This window comes from Ptiloglossa arizonensis, chromosome 2, assembly GCF_051014685.1.
Source record: "Ptiloglossa arizonensis isolate GNS036 chromosome 2, iyPtiAriz1_principal, whole genome shotgun sequence".
NCBI lineage: Eukaryota > Metazoa > Arthropoda > Insecta > Hymenoptera > Colletidae > Ptiloglossa > Ptiloglossa arizonensis.
The window spans coordinates 27,236,177-27,260,230 of record NC_135049.1 but is presented as its reverse complement, the minus strand read 5'-3'; the positions used below and the strand labels follow the sequence as shown (position 1 = coordinate 27,260,230).

General features: G+C 43.2%; 3 protein-coding genes across 12 annotated transcripts in view; 1 reads left to right on the top strand and 2 right to left on the bottom strand.

Moving 5' to 3' along the window:
- The window catches only part of Clc-a (chloride channel protein 2), a 67,970-nt gene that overhangs the window by 22,091 nt on the left and 21,825 nt on the right, over positions 1-24,054 (bottom strand). For 3 of the 8 annotated variants that reach the window (XR_012994266.1, XR_012994267.1, XM_076326913.1), the window contains exon 1: positions 743-1,505. The exons of 3 other annotated variants lie outside the window; for them this stretch is intronic. Coding sequence is in view for 2 of the 5 variants with exons in the window: in XM_076326913.1 (XP_076183028.1) it covers positions 743-894 (152 nt within the window). In the remaining 3 variants the exon portion in view is untranslated. Of the gene's footprint in view, positions 1-742; positions 1,508-24,054 lie in introns of those variants that run through there. 2 more of the 8 variants (XM_076326919.1, XM_076326921.1) reach the window with 2 other exon arrangements.
- On the top strand, positions 13,765-14,941 carry LOC143154894 (uncharacterized). 3 transcript variants are annotated; one of them, XR_012994268.1, is made up of 4 exons: positions 13,765-13,814; positions 13,930-14,087; positions 14,264-14,418; positions 14,509-14,941. XR_012994268.1 is itself a non-coding variant. In XM_076326945.1 (3 exons), the coding sequence occupies exons 1-3, from the start codon at positions 13,795-13,797 to the stop codon at positions 14,335-14,337; spliced, it is 252 nt and encodes an 83-aa protein (XP_076183060.1). In that variant the 5' UTR covers positions 13,765-13,794; the 3' UTR covers positions 14,338-14,941. The 3 variants fall into 3 exon arrangements, 2 of the variants coding, with proteins under 2 accessions (XP_076183060.1, XP_076183059.1); XM_076326945.1 differs by having other exon boundaries at positions 14,264-14,941; XM_076326944.1 differs by having other exon boundaries at positions 13,930-14,941.
- Positions 15,730-23,316, bottom strand: LOC143154890 (putative oxidoreductase YjmC). The gene is made up of 2 exons (XM_076326925.1): positions 22,428-23,316; positions 15,730-18,642 (listed from the first exon to the last, which is right to left on the bottom strand). Exons 1-2 carry the CDS (start codon positions 22,767-22,769, stop codon positions 17,794-17,796), a joined length of 1,191 nt encoding a protein of 396 aa, XP_076183040.1. The 5' UTR covers positions 22,770-23,316; the 3' UTR covers positions 15,730-17,793.

Here is a 24,054-nt window from a genome sequence, read left to right as displayed (position 1 = left end):
CAACATGGACGCGAACTCGATCGGTTTCATATTTTCCACAGTTGCAGATCTTACGGTACTCGTCGCACTACTCGAACACTCGATACTCGATACTCGAGTATTCGAATAGTGCGTGATCACTCGATGCTCAAATATTCGTATACTCGAACACTCGATACTCGAGTATTCGAATAGTGTTTGATCACTCGATGCTCAAGCGTTCGTATATTCGAAGACTCGATATTCAAATACTCGTATACTCGAACGTTCGATGTTCAGGTATTCGAACAGCGCTCGAGTAGTCGATACTCAAGTATTCCAACACTATTCGTGTACTCGATACTCAAGTATTCGAACACTATTCGTGTACTAGATACTCAAGTATTCGAACACTATTCGAGTAGTCGATATTCAAGTATTCCAACACTATTCGAGTACTCGATACTCAAGTATTCGAACACTATTCGAGTAGTCGATATTCGAATGTTCGTACACTCCAGTACTCGATACTCAACTGTTCGAGTATTCGATTACTCGAGTGTTCGCACACTTCGTTACTCGAATTCCAACTATCCGTACACTCGAACACTCGGTACTCGAGTACTCGAACATTCGAATGCACAAAGCTCGATCAAGTCCCAGGCCTGGATAGTCGAGCCGATTTATCCGCTCGCGATCGTCCCGAGGCATCGTGCACGCTCCCGGGAGTGAATTATTTCCATTCCTCCCCCTTTATCGAGATGAAATTGAAACGGGCCGATACCTGTGCGGTCTGTTCCGCCGGTTCTCCCGAAACTTCGCCATCAGTCTGCTAAATTCCTCCCATTCCCTGTCCACTTCCTCCTCGCTGCCCTCCGGATGATGATAATGAAGAGTCTCGTCCAGGAGCTCTTTCTTCGTCGTTTGTTTCTCCATGGTGATTCTCCGGTGATCGACCACACCGATCCGTGACACCAAACGCGTCGATCGTCAACCGTTGGACACCCGACGAGCGTCGTAGGGCTCAGATCGCGAACTCGGCTCCGAAATTTCGCGAAGTGTTACGTAATCGCGCGTCGTGCATCCTCCGAAAGCTCTCGAGCTTCCCCGGGAACTCGTCGATCAACGATCGCGAACACAAACGGTCGGGAATCGTCGTCTCTCTTTCATCGTCGAAACCAGGACACGGTGAATGGAGACGTTCGCGGGCCACGGAACAACGGAGCTCATGTCCTCCACGCTGGTAACGGGGAACCGATCGGGTGGCGGCAACCCCTTTCGGAGTTTCTCGTGGACCTCCGGGACCGCGTGACACTGACACTGACACCACCGGCTCGGCGGATGCAGAAATTCGGTGGAAAAAAGAACAAAGAAGAAACAGAAGGAGGAAAGAAAGGCGTCACGGAGCAATTGAACGGTGGGCAGACCGGACCGTCGCACAACAAGCCAATGAGTCACACTGACAATGAGAAGAGAGAACCACCGTGCAGACCTCAGATGGGAGGGCCTGGCCGGTACCAATTTACGGACCCATTAGCCTCGCTCCAACTGTTGTCGACGTCGTCGTCGCGCTGCTGCTGCCGCCGCCACCGCCGCCACCGCCGCCACCGCCGCCACCGCCGCAACACACGTTCGCGCTTCTTCCCCCGCGATATCGGCGCTCACGATTGCCGCGGACACCTCTGACGGTGTCACTGCGAGGACACTCGTGAATGACGATGATTTTCGCACCGCCGGAAAGCCGTGCTTTCGCGCGAGAAAAAAATTACGCTCGACTACGCGTCGAGACGTCTACTTCCACTCTATTTCGAAGGGGACGTTTCTGGGTTTCGGTTCGTCGTTGAACATTTACGGTTTTTTGCTAGGGAAATTTTTTTTTTTGTTTTTTTTTTTCCATTTGCGGAGGACTTTACCAGGGACAACTTCGAAACGGGGTGATCCACGAAGAGAGAACCAGGGAAAGTTTCTCACCTTCTCGAAAATGGTACTTTATAGAATTGGAGTCGGTGTGTTCAACGATGGAGTTTTTTTTTTTGCGTTGTCAAAAACGATTCGTGATAAGTTTTTACTGTAATTGTCCGAGTTCCGGAGACTCGTGGAAGATTAAACGGTTATTTCGTACGGGTTACGAGTACTATGAACAGTTGTGTAAATGTTACGATCGAACGATCCAAGGACGAGCGGTTTAATTTTTTTATCGAGCCGAGGAATCGGGAGAAATTACCAATACACCGTTCAGGGTGCGAGTCACGACGATCGTCGAGGGTGCGATGTGTTTTTTCGTTACAGTTTTCGACGGGAGAGTCACGAGAGTTTCAAAGAAGTCTTAACGAGAGGATTTCTAGTAGCGACTGTACGGTAGCCGTACACGGCAATTGGCCACTTCCCTCAACGAGGGCTCGTAGGAAGCTGCCTTCAAAGTCACCAGTTATCATTGATCAAAATTACCACGTAATTTGATGAATGGTTTGTCTTACCCGATGCCGGCACCGACCTCCGATCGATGACTCTTTCCTCGGTTAGTTTGTATCGGGGCACGGGCTATTTAAACGATTTGGCGTTCGAATATTTTATAGATATTCGATTGCTACGAATGAACTCGAAAGTGAACGAAATCGACAACTTTTATACGAGACAATTGGCACGGTACGTGAATACAAATACATTTAAATATACAACGAGTCGTTTTTTTAACGTAGAACACAATATCGCGTGAATAATAATTTCGAGTAATTTTCCAGAACGACTTCAAATTTCACGTTCGAAAATAACGTCTCAGTTTGTACAAAGCTTATTTTAACCAACACAAATGAAATTCATCGGTAGAGATACTTTGATCTACGATCGAATCGAAAGTTACATATACCTGGACGCTTTGAAACACAAATTTATTTGTGCATTTTTTTCTCAATATTAATTTTCTAATTTTCATTCAAGAATTGCTCGTTTTTTACTCGGTGTTCGAAACTTTTATCCGGATGAAAATTTTGTCTTTTTTTTTTTTTTTTGTTCTCGAACGAAATCGATACGAGGATCGATGGAAATCACCGAGCACGATGATTCGAGTTAACGAGATATTCACGAGAAAAGAAAATTCTGAAGTGAATAATTTCTCGATCCATTCAGATATACGTAACTGCTTCGGTCACACGACCACAATCAAGAACACGATCCTCGCGAGTGCGTCGCGAAACGGTACGTACCTTCTCGTGCGAAAATCGTGCTTTTTCCCACTCGAGATTTTCTGCGGATACAGTTGAACGATTAACGGAGCACCGAAGCAAATTGTTCGTATTTATCGCGCGAAGCGCACTACTTAATTGCGAACGCTTCGAGCTGTAAATTCGCGTGTTTATCCCGAGGAGATAGCCTGATAATGTATCGGAAAGGGTACCGACTCTGTAAATTTGCCTAGGCGAAATTGTGCGTCACACCGAGTCGCAATTATCGAACCTCACGTGAAACAAAAATCTTCAATGTTTACAGATTGACGACAATTCGACACACTTTCGAATTATACGTCACCGTGGGTCAACTTTTATCAACGTGTACCAGAGAATTATTTTAAATAATTTTTCTTTACTCTTGTCGAAGCAGTGCGTCACACCGAGTCGCAATTATCGAAACTCGAGTGAATCAATGTTTATAGATTAAGACAATTCGACATACTTTCGAATTATACGTCATCGTGGGTCAACTTTTATCAACGTGTACCAGAGAATTATTTTAAATAATTTTTCTTTACTCTTGTCGAAGCAGTGCGTCACACCGAGTCGCAATTATCGAAACTCGAGTGAAACAAAAATCTTCAATATTTACAGATTGACGACAATTCGACACACTTTCGAATTATACGTCACCGTAGGTCAACTTTTATCAACGCGAAGCAGAGAATTATTTTAAATAATTTTTCTTTACTCTTGTCGAAGCAGTGCGTCACACCGAGTTGCAATTATCGAAACTCGAGTGAATCAATGTTTATAGATTAAGACAATTCGACACACTTTCGAATTATACGTCATCGTGGGTCAACTTTTATCAACGTGTACCAGAGAATTATTTTAAATAATTTTTCTTTACTCTTGTCGAAGCAGTGCGTCACACCGAGTCGCAATTATCGAAACTCGAGTGAAACAAAAATCTTCAATATTTACAGATTGACGACAATTCGACACACTTTCGAATTATACGTCACCGTAGGTCAACTTTTATCAACGTGTACCAGAGAATTATTTTAAATAATTTTTCTTTACTCTTGTCGAAGCAGTGCGTCACACCGAGTTGCAATTATCGAAACTCGAGTGAATCAATGTTTATAGATTAAGACAATTCGACATACTTTCGAATTATACGTCATCGTGGGTCAACTTTTATCAACGTGTACCAGAGAATTATTTTAAATAATTTTTCTTTACTCTTGTCGAAGCAGTGCGTCACACTGAATCGCAATTATCGAAATTCGAGTGAAACAAAAATCTTCGATGTTTACAGATTGACGACAATTCGACACACTTTCAAATTATACGTCACCGTAGGTCAACTTTTATCAACGCGAAGCAGAGAATTATTTTAAATAATTTTTCTTTACTCTTGTCGAAGCAGTGCGTCACACCGAGTTGCAATTATCGAAACTCGAGTGAATCAATGTTTATAGATTAAGACAATTCGACACACTTTCGAATTATACGTCATCGTGGGTCAACTTTTATCAACGTGTACCAGAGAATTATTTTAAATAATTTTTCTTTACTCTTGTCGAAGCAGTGCGTCACACCGAGTCGCAATTATCGAAACTCGAGTGAAACAAAAATCTTCAATATTTACAGATTGACGACAATTCGACACACTTTCGAATTATACGTCACCGTAGGTCAACTTTTATCAACGTGTACCAGAGAATTATTTTAAATAATTTTTCTTTACTCTTGTCGAAGCAGTGCGTCACACCGAGTTGCAATTATCGAAACTCGAGTGAATCAATGTTTATAGATTAAGACATCTTGACAAACTTTCGAAGTATTCGTCACTGTAGGTTACCTTTTATCAATATGAAGCAGAGAATTATTTTAAATAATTTTTCTTTACTCTTGTCGAAGCAGTGCGTCACACCGAGTCGCAATTATCGAATCTCGCGCGAAACAAGAATCTTCAATGTTCACCAATTGACGCCAATTAAACGAAGGTTTGAATTATTCGCCATCGTGGGTCAACCCTTATCAGTATGTTTCAGAAAATAATTTTAAACAATCTTCTTTCTTTGCTCTCGTTTCGTTTCGTAACGTAAAATTTCCAAGGAAAATTTGGTACGTATTTTATTCGAGATTAACATTAGAAATTACATCGAAAAACGTTAGATAAATAAACAAATGAATAGACGAATTAAATTTCAACAAAGTCTCTTACTACCAGAGAGTTGCACTTTTATTCTCACTTACAAATGTACATCGAAACGGTGTTTAATAGCTGTTGTGAAACTTTTCCTGCGGATATCCAGAATCATTCGTACAAGCTGTACGGATTTATACAGTTACTTGGCAAACGTGTCTGATGCCTTTCACTTACCATTTAATGTCACATGAGTATTATTTTTCCTTGACGTATCACTTATTATATACTATGCTCTATGCGTATCCGCGGAGGTTAACAGCGCGCGTGACTGCTAATGCACAAGTGAGAAAGTACTTATCCACGTGAGTGGGAAGGAGAGAGAGAGTGACCGAATCGTTGAAAAAAATAGAATTTCAAGGAATGCATCGTGAAGCGATGGGGAACGCGCGTGGGTGTAAAAGTTACAGAATACTTTGAACGATGCTAATGATACAGAAAAAGAATCTGCAAAACCATCAAAGAAGTTTGCAGATACAATAACGAGTTTTATTGGATCACAAGAGATAATAAGATAATGGCCTTGCCTCCATAAAACACGGGTATTCTCTCGGAGAAAAATCCAGAGGACAGACGCACGTTGCAACGATGCACCAAAACGCAGAGAAATTCGTATTCGTATCGATTCGAAAACCGATGAAAATTTTCTAAATTCTCCGAACGATTTCCTGAGCGAATAATTACATTTCTGTGGAAAGTAACGCACCGATACGTTGCTCGAGTATTCGTTAAGTGTTACGTTAAAATCCAGCGAGTACCGAATCGAGTGTTTTGCACTTTCGTATCGAGCACGAAACACCGATACATGCGCTCCGTGTTCATCGATAAGGCAATTACAATCGTTCCGCAGTTACACGGCTACCGGATTGCTTTCGATCTTGTTGCATTCGATAATTGTTACGGTACGCGTCGTTCGAACGTTCCTTTTGGAATATATTTCAACGACCATTCTTGATAATTATCTTTCACGGAACACTCGTTCCGATTGCGCGGAACACAGTCTCCGAGAAACGTTGAACCAGCTTTCGAGCGTACGCGAAACAAGGGCGAAACCGTAAGTCGGTAGATCGACGCCACGATAACGTGTCGCGTGTTAACGCGTCGTTACGCGAAGAAAGACGAACGTGGTCCGAAAAGAGAGGAAGTCCGTTATGTTTTTTTTTTTTTCTTCGTCGACGTCGATCGTTATCGGTCGAGCTCCGCCGTAACACGAGGAAATCACTGTCAACCGTTCGAAAGACGCGTGCCGAACGACGATTAAAATCCTGAGCGTAGTTTAGCCGTTAATTACCAGCGATGAATATCGAACGAAGTCGCGTAGGAATTACGAGCGGTAATCTCACGGCATCGTGAACGTTGCAACCGTGCGAGAAACGACGAGAGTGTCTCTCGTTTCGTTCCTCGACTGGACGTGTAAATTCTTCACGCGGACGTGTCTCGCTTCTAATTGTCCGGCTACCTTCGCGACAAACGTCCCGATCCTCGTGAACAAACGCTGCGTTACGAGTGCACGACAATTATTGCACGTTTGCTTCCGTGGATGACTTTCAGCGCGGCTATTTTTACATTATCGTCCGGCACGGTTTGCGTAAGTCTACGTCGGCTTTGTTTCCACGTGGACCACTTGCCTTGGACATTGTAAACACCGGGAGAACGCTTCCAGACGCTATTAAACGGGGAGGATTCGCGCGAATTCTCGACAGAGCGATTTCGTCATTCTCGCAAACTGGATAAATTATCGTACAGAGAGATCGGAAGCTTGGATGGAAAATGGAAGTACCGAGATACAGTCGAGTGCGAACGAACGTACGATTGCTTTCTAATTAATACGCAGAAACTCTACGAGACACCGCTCTACGATTCTACCACTTGCACGAGTCGAAGAATATTTTGAGACGATTCAGAGAACATAAATTCGTTGGACTCGATTATCCAAAATATGGATTTTCGAACAGGGCTTTTATTGCCCTGTTCTTGGTCACAGATGCATTTTGTATGCACTTTATAGATTTGTTCAAAGTAGCCAATTTTGTACGTGCACTCGTGGACTGATTCGCAGTGAAGGCTTGAATTCGAAGGAAGCTGAAATCGATGAATTTGGCTTCTTTTGGTCGAGTATAGAGGGAGACACGTGTATTGTGTTCAGAAACGTCTGCAAGCTTTCTCTGATCACTGAAGAGACCTCTGTATCCTGACGGACATTTTATGTTAGAGATTTGAAACAAGTAGTCAGTTGTACTGGAATTATGGAGGTTTTGCTCTAGTTTTCAATAATCATTGCGGAGATCTCTACCCTCTGACAGTCATTTTCTACCAGAAGCTCTCAACAATAATTGTATTCGAATCATGGAGGTCCTAGTCTAGTTTTCAACAATCATTGCAAAGATCTCTATCTTCTGACAGTCATTTTCCACCAGAAGCTTTCAACAACAGTTCTAGTCTAGTTTCCAACAATTATTGCAGAGAACTCTACATTCTGACAGTCATTTTCTACCAGAGACTCTCAACGACAGTTGTTTTCGAATCATGTAGGTTCTAGTTTACTTTCCAACAATCATTGCATACATCTCTATCCACTGATAGTCATTTTCCACCAGAAGCTTTCAACAACAATTGTATTCGAATCATGGAGGTCCTAGTCTAGTTTTCAATAATCATTGCAGAGATCTCTACCCTCTGACAGTTATTTTCCACCAGAAGCTTTCAACAACAGTTCTAGTCTAGTTTCCAACAATTATTGCAGAAAACTCTACACTCTGACGATCATTTTTCACTAGAGACTCTCAACGACAGTTGTTTTCGAATTATGTAGGTTCTAGTTTACTTTCCAACAATCATTGTATACATCTCTATCCACTGATAGTCATTTTCCACTAGAGACTCTCAACAACAGTTGTATTCGAATCATGGAGGTTCTACTCTACTTTCCAGCAATCCTAAGAAAGTCACGGATTATTTTTATCGTTCTCGACAATTCCATCGGGGACTCGAAGAATCACGTGCAGTGGCAGCCGCGAGTCCCAATTCGCGACTGCCGACGGTCCCACGCGCCCAACTGGGACGGATGAAGGCGCCCTCTTTATTCGCCGCCTCCGCAGCTACGATTGTCTGGCGGAAAGGGTGGGGAGACCGAGAGCAAATACATCCTACTTTATTCCGGCTCTTGTCCCTCGTGGATTCGCGTTAAACCCCTCAGCGAACCGCCTCCGCGTCTTACACGGACCCAATGTTTTCACACGCGGCAAGTGTACAAGTGTTCGGAACAAAAATCGCAACTTGTACATTTTCCAACTTTCCAATGTACTTTTCTAAAGAAACTACAAATCTGTATCCGTTACTAGCACGAAAGTATATTGTTAAAACATTGACTATCCGTTATACATAGAAAAGTTATTTTACTTATTGTTAATATCATTATAGTAGATACGTGATTGTGATTGCAAATTATAGGGGAAAACTCGTAAAATTCTCGAAATAAAAGGAACAAAAATTGAAAACGAAACTGAAAGCGACATTTTTTGTATTTAATATTGCCTTATCCACGGAGAAATTTCTTTCTTCGGTGGAGATCCATGTGTCTATTAAAACTAATTTTTTTACATCGAATCTGGACACGTTAAACAAAATTCTCGTTCGTCGTCAACGCTGTGGAATATTATTAGGTATTTGAATTCGGTACACAAGGGAACAAAGGTAGCTCGTCACTTATCTAGGCTCGTAAACTCTGTGCGTGGAACGTGACACACAATGCACACAGTCTCGGTTGTAAGGAGCGAAGGAGGAATGTGGTCCCGTGACTGTGCGTAAAGTAACAGCCCTGTTAACAGCCCTTGCCCCCTCCACTCGAGTTTATACAGTCAAGGAGAGGGGGGACCGGATGTTGTACCGCTGGCGACTCCCGATGCCTCCTCTCCTTTTCTCCCGATCGTGCCGAAGATGTTCGTAGATAAAGATAGAAGCGCAATTTTTGGAATTTTTCTAAAAAATTCGATCGTTCTCTTTCGTCGATTCGGCACGATAAAGGATTTTCGATCCAACGAACATATCGAATCACCCGTGACGGGATTCATTTATTTATAGACGGGAGAACCCTTCTCGTAGGTGAGAATTTTAACACGGTTAATTTAAGAAGGCATTCGATGTTCGTTTAAGAGCGGTGCCAATTGTCGAGTACTTGCGACCGAAGGGAAGTAACAGATCGGCCAAATAAATTGAATCCGTTCTCCTAAATATTCGTCGGGTTGCACAATCTGTTAATTGCGTTCACGTGTTCGGCTCGTAAAATAGCTTCGGTTCGAGTAACAAAAAAAAAAAGAAAAAATGAGTGTATTCAGAAATATACGAATTACGATCAATATAAACATACGTTCGCGACAAGTACTCCAGTCGAGATGTTTCTTCGTGGATCTCTTCATTGGGAGTCTCTTTCTATCCTTTTGTCACCTATACTCCGGTAGTACGGTTTCGAAGTGGTATTCGTGTTGCTCGAGTTTGAAGCACGACACACTAGAAGATCGCTCGACTATCGCCACGGATGTCCCATGGGTTCACGACCCCATGCCGGTATATTAGAGCACTGAATTAGTTAATGTCAGTCACATGGTCGGGCAACGACGAGTTATCCATTCTCGCGACGCGTCAACAGTGCATACGATTGCATTTTCGACAAGATCGTTTGTCCAATCATTGGGCCCTTCCTTTCCGTTTAGCCGTCTCTTGTTCTCGGTATCGCGATTGTTTACCGCTTCTGATTCTACGCGGCGATCTTATTTGCTCTGATTGCCTTTGATCTCAAGGTTGCACCTCTGTCCGATCTAACGCGACGAATACTTCCAACTAACGATGGTACCGATCCGATAACATACTCATCAATACCGATACGTATCGATTCCCAACTATTGCATGTTTAATGCATCGAACAGGTACCGAAATAAGTGAACTTCCTTATTGTTAATATATGTATTCGATTCAATGTCGATACGTATCGATTCCCAAGTATCATTGAAACCTCCACGGTACGATGTAACTGGTCTAGTATCACCGTTGGATATTATTCGAAAAATAATTTCGAATTCATTCTTATCTGGACAATCGTTCGAATACTCGTTCAATTAACGCGCCTTGGTCATCGAGGAAACCGAGGTAGCCAATTTTCTCGTCTACGGTGAGGAGGATTCGAATAAATACTCGAACGAACAATAATTCTTCGAAAATTAATTTCGAATCGATTTTTAGCTGGACAATCGTTCGAATACTCGTTAAATTAATCGAACATGCCCTAGTCATCGAGGTCACTAATATTCTCGTCTATGATGGTCCGAGGATTCGAATAAATACCCAAACGAGCAATAATTCTTCGAAAAATAATTTCGAATCGATTTTTATCCGGAGAATCGTTCGAATACTCGTTAAATTAATCGAACATGCCCTAGTCATCGAGGTCACTAATATTCTCGTCTATGATGGTCCGAGGATTCGTATAAATACCCGAACGAGCAATAATTCTTCGGTAATAAGGTCTAGGACAAAGTACTCGCCGGTGAAGATCGATCTAACCGATTGCGGGTAATTAACGATTCTCGAGACGATTGTAAAGATTAATCCGGTGTTCTTACAACGTATCCGCGTGTTCTCGCTGAAAATGTCACCGTAGCGATGAAACGGTGGTCGATTTACGACATCTCCCGATGTTATGTATCCTCGTGTCCTCCACTTGGCGTTTAATCGTTCAGCGCGGTGTTTTTTCTCCGGCGTGCCGATCGTCTACATAGAAAAGAAACCCTTCGTGCATTCGCATGCGTTATCGTGAAAAAAATAAGATAGCCCGAGCACGCCTTTGCGGCCTGCTTGATAATGTGGCGACAAACAAAGCATGTAGATAACTTTTGAACCCCCTGTACACTTGCTCATCGGTGACGTGCTCCGCGTGCAAAACACGCATCGTTTCTTTGTTTTATTGTTTCCTTCTAGCCTGGAAAAAAAGTAAACGAACGTTCGAGCGGTGGCAACACTAACGATCGAATTATCTTGAAATAATACCTGACCGATCACCGAGTTGTTTACTTTCTTTGAAAGTAATCGTGTCACGCTTGAAACGTCTTCATACTTTGTATTATGTTTCGATTGTCCGTAACGGGGGTTGGAATATTTTAGCGGTACCTGAACAAACGTAAACTTTTGAATATTTCGGTGTACAATTTCACGTGTTCGAACATCATCGTTCAAATATCGGAGCAAATATCATCGGTGTTATTTTTCTGCAACCAGTGTGTAGAGAGGTCAAAGATTGTACAATGTAGAGGCAACATTATCTGACCTAATAAGGAGATATGACATAAGGAAATTTCAAAGTGTTCGTATTTATGCACGTTCCACCAGGTTTCGTACGCCACTCGTACGCCATTCTCCCCGTAACGAGAGTTACGGATCGTGGTTCTTTCCAATTCTTTCGAGCGTACTTTTTCCTATTTCGTTGTTTCGTCCACGGTACTCCACCCGTTGATTCCGTTTGTGCTTTAGTAACGATCCCGATATTTACATGTCACGTGCAGCGACAGCAAAACACATAGAAAGTGCAATTCGCAAACACGTAGATACTCGATGACGAAATTTCTATTCGAAGCTTGAACGCGACACGCATAAACGAATCTAACCGATCGATCGATCACTCGGAATACAAATTTCGTGGATCATCTCTATGAGGAAATTTTTCACGATTGTTCGTCTATTGGCGGGAAACGACGAAATATGACAATTGGTCGAGAGAAACAAATTTCTCGAGATTGAACGAAACACCGAATTAAATCGCACGAGCGAAATGTATTTGCACAATGACTCGACCTGAAACAAAAGTTCGAACGGTCACGGTTATTGGTGAATGTTTGCGAAACGAGCAAAATTCTTTCAAGAATTTTATAAAGTATCTGAACGGTAATCGCGTTATGTTGTAAAATGTGTATTACATTGGTTGCGAGATAAGTGGGTCCTTCTAGATGACTACAGCACTGCCAGTCGTGAGTCAGCTGACGTCCACGCGCCATCAGCAGTTGTCTCTCCCTCCAAACACCTTTTACGCATGTTTTCAGTGATTAATTACTCGGATAGAAAACCTTCGACGTAATTTCGTTATTCTTGAATTTCGTTTTATTTTGGTACGTAGAATCGTACCTTAATATATCGGGCACCTGCTGTTACAACCTATACAGTTCGAGTTCGTACAAATGCAGTTGGAACCGAATCGTTGGAGTATTCAAATAAATTATTCTCGTTACGAAATATGCACGCACTGCATTAATACTTATTACGCGTCTATTTGTACACTCGATGGATTCTTTTCCGACACTTTTCGCAAAGGTCACGATTACATCGATATTCCAAAGATGTCGAAATGTATGTACGAGTTGTTTGTTCCGTTAAAATGAATCAATAGAAACAATTGTACAAACTTGTCTCGTGTTGTACCGGTATATTTTACATTCACTGTGAATTGAACATTTTAATTAAACATCCGACCCAGAGACTGTCAAAGAATTTCAAAGAATAGAAGTTTTCCGTGCCGCTCGATTTTACCTTGAATAGCTATGTAGGTACATTGTCCGCGAAACGAAAAGAAAGATGGCGAAGCGAGCGCGTGGTTTCGACGTCCGCGAACCGAATGTTAAGCACTGACGTAACACGGTCAGATGAGATACGTTTTTTTACGCACGATAAGCAGACCACCAAGGACTTTGTAAAAATTATCAGCCAGAAATCAATTACGCCGTCGTTGGTACGGTTCCTTTTTTAACGAACCACCGCGATAAGACAACGCCGAGAGAGACACGGAGTCTGCGAGTCTCCTCGATAACCCTGTTTACCGCTTCGGAACGGCGTAGAGAAAACAGAAGGAATCTCTGGTCGACCACCCCTGATAGCGAACTACGTGCTCCGTGAAAAATAATATCGAGTCGAAGACTTGAACTTCGTGAAAAATAATATTGCAAAATAAGAATGTGTAACAGTTGTTATAATCGACAACTCGGGAGAAAAGATCGAAGCCCCTTCTATTTCTCCTTAGTCGCGTACAAGGTGAATATCAAACTACGATACTATGCTACGAGTATTTATCAACGTTTACTTCGTGGAACGGGCAGCTAACGGATCTTCTTCCTCTCTCGTTCTCGCTACACGTGTTTACATTAATAACCTATTTTAAACTTTAATATCGAGTTATCGACGGAGCGTCATTGTTCCGTAGCGATTCGTACGACTTCTGCGACGTTTCGGTAGGCTCGAACCGCACCGTAGCGCGGTCAGCGGTACAATGATTCTGCGCAACTGTGTCGCGCAGCCGTCAAGCGCCTCTGTATGCAAGATCGCGATGCCACCCGAGAAGGAGAAGGGGTAAAGTCACACTAACCATATTCCCTGATTTTGCACGAATCTCTGCAAGTGGGTGTACACCTGGGAGAAATGATTTTTACCTACCGAAGGTTAGTAGGTTGTAGCATATTAAACCGGCCCAACTGGTAGTCTCCTATCTCTTCATTAACCTTGAGTCAATAATGTAATTGTTCGCATACGCTAACTAACATTTTGTGCGCTAAGAGTGCTTAGATGTTCCAGTCCCGTGAATCCACGTGTACCTTTGATCCAATTCTTTTTTAATACCGTGACTTTCGATGTTCGAATTATGAAATATTGGACATTCTATCGAAAAAGGAAAACTTCAGATCTTCGAGGCGTCTTCACCTGCAGAGGAGCACGTAAGTTATGTAATGCTACCTTTGAAATTATGCAACAATTGTATAAAATCATTTATCAAACATTGCATACTTTACGACGTATTCAAGGTGAACGTGTTAGATGCCCCACCCTGTATAATGTATCTTAGTTCCTCTATGGTGTTAACAACGTCAATTGATACGAGTTCTATTTACAGTTATCTACATTGCAAAGATGATGAAACCCTTTCGTTGGGATTTCCACGAGAGTTTAAATATTTATGGTCGTTAATGTATCTAGGGCCATTCGAACAAATCGATGCATCGAGTTTCAACTAATACGGTACACGGTATTAACTTTTACATTAATAAGGCAAGTGGAATTTAATAGTAGGCATTCTTTACGAATAATGATAATAAAAATTCTCGAAAGAGCCGAGAAACTTGAACCTCGTCGTTTCAGAATTCCCCAACTTCCGAGAACTCCGGTGCAAAAAAGGCGCTAATTAATCGGAGGCATCGCACAACATCATTTCCAATTAAAAATAATAATGCTAATCTCTGTGTATCGCATGTATTTCCGCGAAATAATTGGTCAGACTAGGTGTCTCTACGCGAGAGGTTCACATCGATGGAGGATTGTGAAATCTACGCTATCCGTTTAAAAATAGTTATTTTTTTCCCACAGCACGATATACAAACCTGAAATTATTCAAACACTTCAAACTAGAGAAGATTCCTGAAAGAACAACTGTATTTACCAACCATTGAATAACATCTAAAAATATTCGTACATACATATTTAATTACAGTAATTCGTAACGCAAAATCATTTATTATTGATACTTCTAAGTGTACAAAATCACTCTCTTTCACCTAAAGAACGATAAAGGCTCTAAAAAGAAAGTTTAAACGTTGCATCTTCCATTCAAACTCCACAGTTTGCAAATGACCTCCACCCCTCTTACTGCATCAACTTCTAAAATTTCGAACACCCAAAATTTCAATTTTCACTCGATGCGAACAGCGACCATTTTCTCGAAAAGACCATCGAAGAGGACGAGAGACCGCAAAGTCGCCCGCGGATAAAATATTATCCCGAAATTTCGAAAAAAATGTCCGTCACGTCGATCTTGGAGATCGATTTCTTCGGAAATCGCAGCCATTGAATTCCTCTGATCGCGTGTCACGCGACCACGCTTGTTCGCGATCCACGTGATTCGGTTCAGATAATGTTTCGCGTTGCTTTATCGTTCACGGATAAGATCAACCGAGCGGACAATTTCTGTATAAATTCATCGATCGTCTCTCGTTTTGCGATTATGCGAGACACTGGTTTGTTGTTCACTCTGAACGCTCGCCACCGATAATCTCGACTCCCGATCGGTAATGAGTGCAATCGACATCCCGCGTGCAAGTCCAAGGCTAACCTCGTGGTCGTGGTCGTGGTCGTGTTCATCATCCACCAACGATCAAACCGTAACGCTCTTATGTCATCGCGAGCATCGTTTCCATTAAATCAGCGAAACGGACACGCGAACTCATCGCTGTCGTGTAAACATTGTTTGCAAAGTAAACGTGCTATTAGCGGATGTCGGGATTCGCGGCGTCAAGGCTGTGACGATAAATAATTGTATCAGTGACAGATAGACGACGGGTTACAAAGGAAGAAAAAAAGAAAAAAGAAACATTCAATGATATATTTGTACAAATAGTAGATTCCCCGTGCGTGCGTAACATGGATGTACGGTGAGCGCGTACCCGAACAATGGTTTGCGAATCGTGATCGATGTTTCGTGTTCTCGAGACACCTGTGCGATACGAACGAAACATCGGATGAATCGATAGTTTTCGAACGGGTATTGGAATTCGTTTGTCGGTTCGTTTGTAATACGAGATTCGTTGGATACGTTGGATTCGTCGTTGTGCGGTGTAAGTTGTAAAAAAAATCTACGGAGAGGCACGAGTGGATATCTTTTTCTGCGATTATTCTGAACCCCGAACTGGTCTATTTCGTAAGGATTACGTGCGCAGAATGTTATTACATAAAGGAGATTATCATGAAATGCAGCTTGAAATACAATGCGAACGATGGCGGTTATTTTTATAACAATTTTAGAGTTAGACTCGACGAGCGTGGCCTGTCCTGGCTGGGATTCTTCGAACGGTTGAACGTGTATCGGAATAGTTTTTAGGTATTCGAACGAGCTCTACGAATGAACTTCGAACGGTTCGGTATTCGGAGATTACTCGAATAAGAAAGTATGTATTCCTTTATTCAATCGCTACTCGAGTATTCGAATTACACTAGTAGTCATTAATTGCTATTCGAGTATTCGAATTGCTCGAGTATGTATCGATTACTACACGAGTATTCGAATTACTCAACTATTCATTAATTACTTCTCGAGTATTCGAATTACTCGACTACTCAGTAATTACTACTGGAGTATTCGAATCACCCGACTACTCATTAATTACTTCTCGAGTATTCGAATTACCCGACTACTCACTAATTACTACTCGAGTATTCGAATTACCCAACTACTCACTAATTACTACTCGAGTATTCGAATTACCCAACTACTCGCTAATTACTTCTCGAGTATTCGAATTACCCGGCTACTCGCTAATTACTACTCGAGTATTCGAATTACTCGACTACTCGTCGCTAATTACTACTCGAGTATTCTAATTACTCGACTACTCGCTAATTACTACTCGAGTATTCTAATTACTCGACTACACGTTAATTGCAATTCTAGTATTTATCAATTACCATTCGAGTATTCGAATTACTCGAGTATTTATCAATCTAAATGGTCAAAGTGTTCGAGTACTCGAATATAGAAACATTAAACAAGTAGTCACAGACCTGAATCGATTTTTTGGCCTTTGGCATAGTAAGTAACAGACCTGGCCACTTTGTTATTTGAAACGAAAACAAGAACCAAATATTCCGAATAGTATTTCAGTCTTTCATTTCTCACGACGTTACTTGTAAATAATCGAAATATCGAATTACTCCAAACAGTAGCTGTTTCAAGTAACAAAGTTCTTTCATCGTACGTGAAATATACAATTTACCGAGTTTTGTAATTATTTGAAGTGACGGGTGTGTCCGGCAAGCTTCGAAACGACAACGTTCACGTCCGCGCGAACGAATAAATATTTGTTCGTCAAACAGTAACTCGATAATTTTTTAACCAGCGACGAGGTCGGTACGGGAACCTGTCGGACTCCCTGTACATTCGCGATTAGCGTAAATCATTATCGCATCGGGTGTTTGAAGTTATAAATACGTACGCTGGAAATGTCAATAAACTATTATTTTTTACGATAATTTCGTATTTACCTCGAATCGTGATCGTTCGAACAACGAACAAAGAGATTCGTAACTTCGTCCATTGAAACATCCCGAAGGTTAACATTCTCGAACGTAGTCACACGCTCGAAAATATTTCGTTTCTTTGCTAATACAATTACCATCGTAAAATTTCTATAACGGAACGATCCGTGTTTGAAAAATGATCGCGAAACAAGGTACGCGGTGTTACTTGAATTATATCGAAGTGACGTTACTCGATAAGTGCTCAGGTCTGTACACGCTCGTAGAATCTCATAGATTGACTCCATTGAACACAGTGTACCGGTCTAACTCGATCAAAATTCTCGAATATGGCTCCTAGGTACAATCGAGAACCAATCCGAAATTCTCGATCGAGGTAGCCCGATATCCCGTGCAAGGTTAATGGTTCTTGGGAAGCAGTTTCATAGGCTCGACGCCCAATCGTTTCGCCAACTCTTCGGACACCTTCAGCTGATTGGGATGATACGCGATACCGCCCTCTTTGTCCACGCGCGCCATATTGGTTCTCTCCGGGTCACCAGCGACCAGAACGGACTTGTCGCCCGCGATGGGCAGCTCTCTCAACTGTTTCAACAACGTGGACAACCTCTCCTTCGATCCGGTACCGAAAGCTCTCGGATCGATGGCGATGAAGCACTGTCCAAGATCCGCGATCGCGTTGTTGTCCTTCCATTGTCTAACGTTGGGTCCGAATTTACTCCCGGCCAGTATCCCGCAAAGTATCTCGACCATCGTCGCCAATCCGTAACCCTTGTAACCGGAATTGCGTTCCTCGCCGCCCAATGGCATCAAAAGCGAGGCTTTGTAAGCGTCCTCGGGATTGGTGGTGATCTTTCCATCGCTACCCAGGGCCCAACCCTCAGGTATGGGTTCCTTCTTCGTGACGGCCAACTCGATTTTCCCCAATGCGACCGCGGACGTGGCCATGTCCAAGACGAATTGATCACCATCGAGACCACCCATACCGAGTGACAGAGGATTGGTGCCCAAACCTTTGGCTTTGCTGCGAGTAGGGGCGACCAGGGGACTGGTGTTCGTGCAGGAGAACCCAATCATGTCCTGCTCGATCGCCATCATGGTGTAGTAGCCGCAAATTCCGTAGTGGTTCGAGCCACGAGCAGACACCATCCCTATACCGAACTTCTTCGCCTTCTCTATGGCCAATTCCATGCAGAACTTCCCGATCACGTGGCCCATACCGTTGTTCCCGTTCACCAGTGCGATCGCCTGGAAACATTTTCGAGGAACTTCACCGACCCGAACCGAAACGAACAGAAAGTCTTCGTTCGGTCGTACGCGCTCCATCGTTACCGAAAGCGAGTTTTCGTGTTAAAAAACACGTCGTTGCACTCGCCGCGGAGGGGATCTCCGGCGCGATCTCGACGCAAGTTACGTTTTTCGCGAAATTTATAGCAGCACCGCGGGACCACGTTGAGAAACCAACTCCCCGCGGAGTTACGAGGCGCGAAAGTTCCCGGATCGTTTCGCACGAGATTCTACGAAACGAAATCTCGATCTCCGGATATAAATCCAATCCCGGTGTAACGAACGTGCTCGAATTATTCGGACTTTCCTCGCCACGGTGTTTCTCGCGTCTTGCGAAGTTTCGACGAATCGAGTCGAATGACTCGACTAGAGACAATACTTGAGAATTGTTTTCTTTTATTTTTTTTAAGAAACTATTATTTCGAGAATCTTACATCTGTTTAATTTCATTCCAAATTTTAACCCTTTCACTTGATTGGACTTCTCTCCAATTGGGAAAACCATCGTGGTTTGAAATTCAAATTAAAATTAAAATTCAATTACCTCTCTTTTTGTAAGATGCAAACGTATGTATACGAAACGTTTAGATTAAAATGTTTTGAATTAATTATACGATTCAAGGAATTTCATCGAGGTGCTAGTTTCTGGTAGCAGGAAAGCTTCGAGTGAAAAGGGTTAAAACAGTTCTAGGAAGTTCGTTCGAATGTAACGATACACTTTTGAGAAACCAAAGTATCGTTTCGAGTTTTCAATTGCATTCTCGAGTAATAATTCGCAACAATTCGATCGTTTACCGTAATCATTACATTCATTTTTTTATATTGAGAAACCCACTGGACCGTCTTATCACAGTTGCCGAAGAAACCGCGTGAACAGCGTTGGAATCCACTTGGTTGAATAATAATTATTTTTATCGAGCACGGTTGACAATTCGGGCCTCGCTTTCGGTGGATGGAGTCCAATGGAAGACTTTCGCGCGCTGCGTTGCTACGTTTTTAAATCGTACGCGCCATTTACGATTCGCTCGTGTTCGTCGCGCTCGGTGTGGATTCAACTTGGAATCTCTCGCGTTCGAATAGAGCCAGTGCTCCGTATCTATCGAGAGTTGAGTAACGCGAACGATAAGCTGCCGCTCGTTTCGAAACCGGCCAATTATCGTTTTTCCTTTTCGACGAGCGTGAAACTTCGTCGCGGATTCGTGTAGTAATCCTCGTGAAAACACGCTCCGGAGCGTGTATTAGAACCGTGGTACTCGCAATCCCGCGGAGCGCCACGATCCGATCCGACGACCGAGATAGCTCCTCCTCCGCGCGAACTCTCGAGCGAGTTCCATCGCGCTTTAAACGCGGGAAACATAAAGCTTCGAACGAGCGAACCGGTAACAGCCGGATTACTTCCAAGCCCGCGTGTCCCTGCTGACGATTAACCGCGAGCATTTCCATCGACGAGACTGTGCGCTGACGTACACAACCTTCTTCACTTTTTTAACGTTCGAACCTATTAGCCCGCGGTACGACCAATCGATGGAAAATATAATAAATGGTAGTGATCGATGTTATCATCTTTGGAACAACCCAGGGTGACGGTGTCACGGGGCGATCTTTCCGATTTCTTGATCGTTAATCGTATCGTTAATTGTACATTGAGACAGATGCTGAGTGAACTGTTATGGACTCGAGGATGACGTACGGGATATCCGGAAGTAGGAGAAGTAGATCGATCATCGGTGTTAATATTTCGATGCTAGTTTCTTTTGTTCAAAAGCGTGGTTGACATTCGTCGAAAACGTAGAAATATTCGCGGTGTATTTGTTGATGTTTGAAATTTTACGAGCTCGAAGATAGATAAGTAAGTTTGCAGCACGTCGCACCCATGGAGTACGATTTGTCGCCCCCTGTGTACTCTCCAGAAATAATAACATCGATAGAGATTGTAAACGGTCGAGACATTTGGACTCTAACCGAGCAACGCGAACGAGAAACACTTCGGTGCTATCGTTGTCTCGATTATCGTTACTTCGGGTTTGGAATATTCTTCTGCTTCCGTCGCGTCCTCGACACACCGTATAACGAGATACGTCTCTCCGTGCAACGAACGCACCTTGTACTCGTATCGCGGATCGAAGAACGCCAATCGCGGTTCCCGATTAATCGTCGGATCAATCGGAACGCGTTACGCGTGCCACGCCTACGAGAAGAATGTCGCTAACACTCGGTACTTTTTCCCATCCGTGCAGAAAGTAACCAGCTCTCGTCCCAGTCGAGTGTCTCGGTGCGCTTGGAGATGGGTAACGTTTCGATCGAACGATACGATTTCGTTCGAACGAATTTCATTTTAAATGCGATTCGTCAATTTTCAGGTAACGTGTAACGGAATCTGTCCACCGTTCGATTTTGGTCAACATTGGTTACTTTCCGTTCGTGAGAAAAATGATCGGATCTCTGCATTCTTCTCGCGTGCGTATTAAAGATCTTCGAATCGCTACGGAAGCAGTTGTGTGTCCAATCTACTACAAAGAGTTGGAAAGATGTCAGCTGGCAGGATTCGTAACGAAGTGGACATTTTAGACTGCGAAGATCTGCGATTAGGCGAAAATTGTTCAATGCTGTCCACGTTCTCCTTACCCATGACACAACATTCCTTTTACACACAAACATTCCCCTTATTCGTGTCGCAACATTACCTTGGTTCATGGTCTTACGTTCCTCTTATACAGGATCCTACATTTCCCTAACCCGTGGCACAACATTATGTATATTCATTGTTCTACACTCCTCTTACCCATGACACAACATTCCTTTCATACACGAACATTCCCCTTATTCGTGTCACAACATTACCTTGATTCATGGTCTTACGTTCCTCTTATACACGATCCTACATTTCCCTAACTCACGACACAACGTTATCCTTACTCGTAGTTTTACATTCCTCTTATTTATGACACAACATTCCCCTTACACATAACCCAACATTCCTTTTACACACGAATCTACATTCCTCTTACACACTATCCTAAATTCCCCTTACCCATAACACAACATTCCTTTTACACACGAATCTACATTCCTCTTACCCATAACACAACATTCCTTTTACACACGAATCTACATTCCTCTTACCCATAACACAACATTCCTTTTACACACGAATCTACATTCTCCTTACCCATAACACAACATTCCTTTTACACACGAATCTACATTCCTCTTACACACTATCCTACATTCCCCTAACCCATAACACAACATTCCTTTTACACACGAATCTACATTCCCCTAACCCATGACACAACATTCCTCTTACGCAAAATCCTAGATTCCCTCACCCATGACACAACATTCCTCTTACACACTATCCTACATTCCCCTTACCCATAACCCAACATTCCTTTTACACACGAATCTACATTCCTCTTACACACTACCCTACATTCCCCTTACCCATAACACAGCATTCCTTTTACACACTATTCTACATTCCCTTAACCCATAACACAACATTCCTTTTACACACGAATCTACATTCCCCAAACCCATGACACAACACTCCTCTTACGCAAAATCCTAGATTCCCTCAGCCACGATACACGCGCAGCTACGTTCCCCTAAATTCAGCCGACATCCTCCAAACTCCCCAATAGCGTGTCCGTGACACCTTCGAAACGTAACCGTGATCTCGGCCAACCGAATGTTGCGAGCCCACGCGGCACACAGTCTCCGTCGACAGCAGCCAGGGCCCAGTACCTGAAAGTCGGTGACGGTCTTCGGTTTCGCGATGGGATCGGTGACCTTGTTCTCGATATCCTGCACGTACATCGCCACCCTGTTCATACCGTGGCTAAAGTGACCCCTGTAGTCGGAGGTCATCAAGTGGTGAGCCACGATCCGGGCATTCTCGATCGGTGCACCGGCCTTGCACAAACAGCTGCTAATGAATCTGATCACCTCCTCCTTGGCCACCACCGTGTCGTCGTATCGACCGGTGTTCATTCTTCTCGCGATACAGCCATCGAGTTTCGACGTATCCGCGTGGAACCTTGGCGCGATCCTCAACGCGGTAAAAATACTTCCGAAGGTCTTCGACATGGCCCACGATTTTCTGTTTACACCTCGAAATTTCACCACGTCTTATCGTACGTGAACTTTATCCGAAACCAAGACCGATCGACGTACTACAAATGCATTCGCGACGACTATCGCCTCGGCCGACCAACGAAATCTGAATACTCCGGCCCGGGTTATCGCCCGTTATCAACAACTTAGAGAACGTGGATGTACATTATCGCGACGAGTGGCCTCGTCGAAGACTGCCCGGTTTTATTTCCCTCGGTTTTGGAAACCAATTTACGATCTCCTCTCCACCTTCGGTTACCTACACTTTGAATTTCCCGCCGCGCGAAAAAAACTCGACACTTCGTCGACACTTTTTCTTATGTAACAACGTTTTTTTTACCGACACCCGACCGAGAAACGTTCGCAACAAACGGTTAACAATAGACGATGATCGTTCTATCTTACGACTTACTGAGAGTTCCAACCGAGTATTTACGTAGGTTTTGCGCGCGCAGACGCGCGATCGGCCGATCTATGGATCACGAGCGATGTCTCGCGAATCGACGGAGCGTGTTGCGCCTGCTTCGCGACGACTACTCGCGTCGCTAGGCGTCGCCAAGGATATTGGCTAAACTGGCCCGCGTCACGGCCGCGGGAAATTCAAATATAAATCGAATTTCCCTTTGAATCGAAACGAACTCTTTTCAGCGTTGTTTCAACGACAGTCCCGTTGCTACGTTGTCTCGTTCAACGTCGAATAGACCGATCAAAGTCGCACGGGGAAAACATCGATAGCGAAGAATGTCGTTTATCCTGTTTCGCACGTGAGATTCCCCGACGAGACTATAATTCTTGGTGAGATATCAACCGCACCGAGAGACGTCGCACTGTATTTTAAATATCAACTATACCGTTCGTCCTTGTTTCGATTTACGAGAGACTTTCGTTTCGTTTAGACGAAACTTTACAACGAACTTCGACCGTTTCTCGAATCGTGCATTCGTGACCAACGAATCGGAACATTTCACCGTGGTGTTTCACAAGCGTCCACGAATGTCTGACTATGCATAAACGGCCGCTACACGCGGAATATTTAAACTTTACTTCCGACGAAACTGCAAATTTCCAAGGATGAAAATATCCGTTCGAAAAATCTGGGTGAGTCGCGCGAGGAAAGTGGAAAATTGGTTCGATGATGAGTACAGATTACCCTTTTCGTCCAATGGCGCGAGTATAAATGATTGTAAATCATTGGTACATAAATTACATTTGTAAGAAAGAATTTCAAAGATACTGGTACGTAGAAATGATTGGTTAA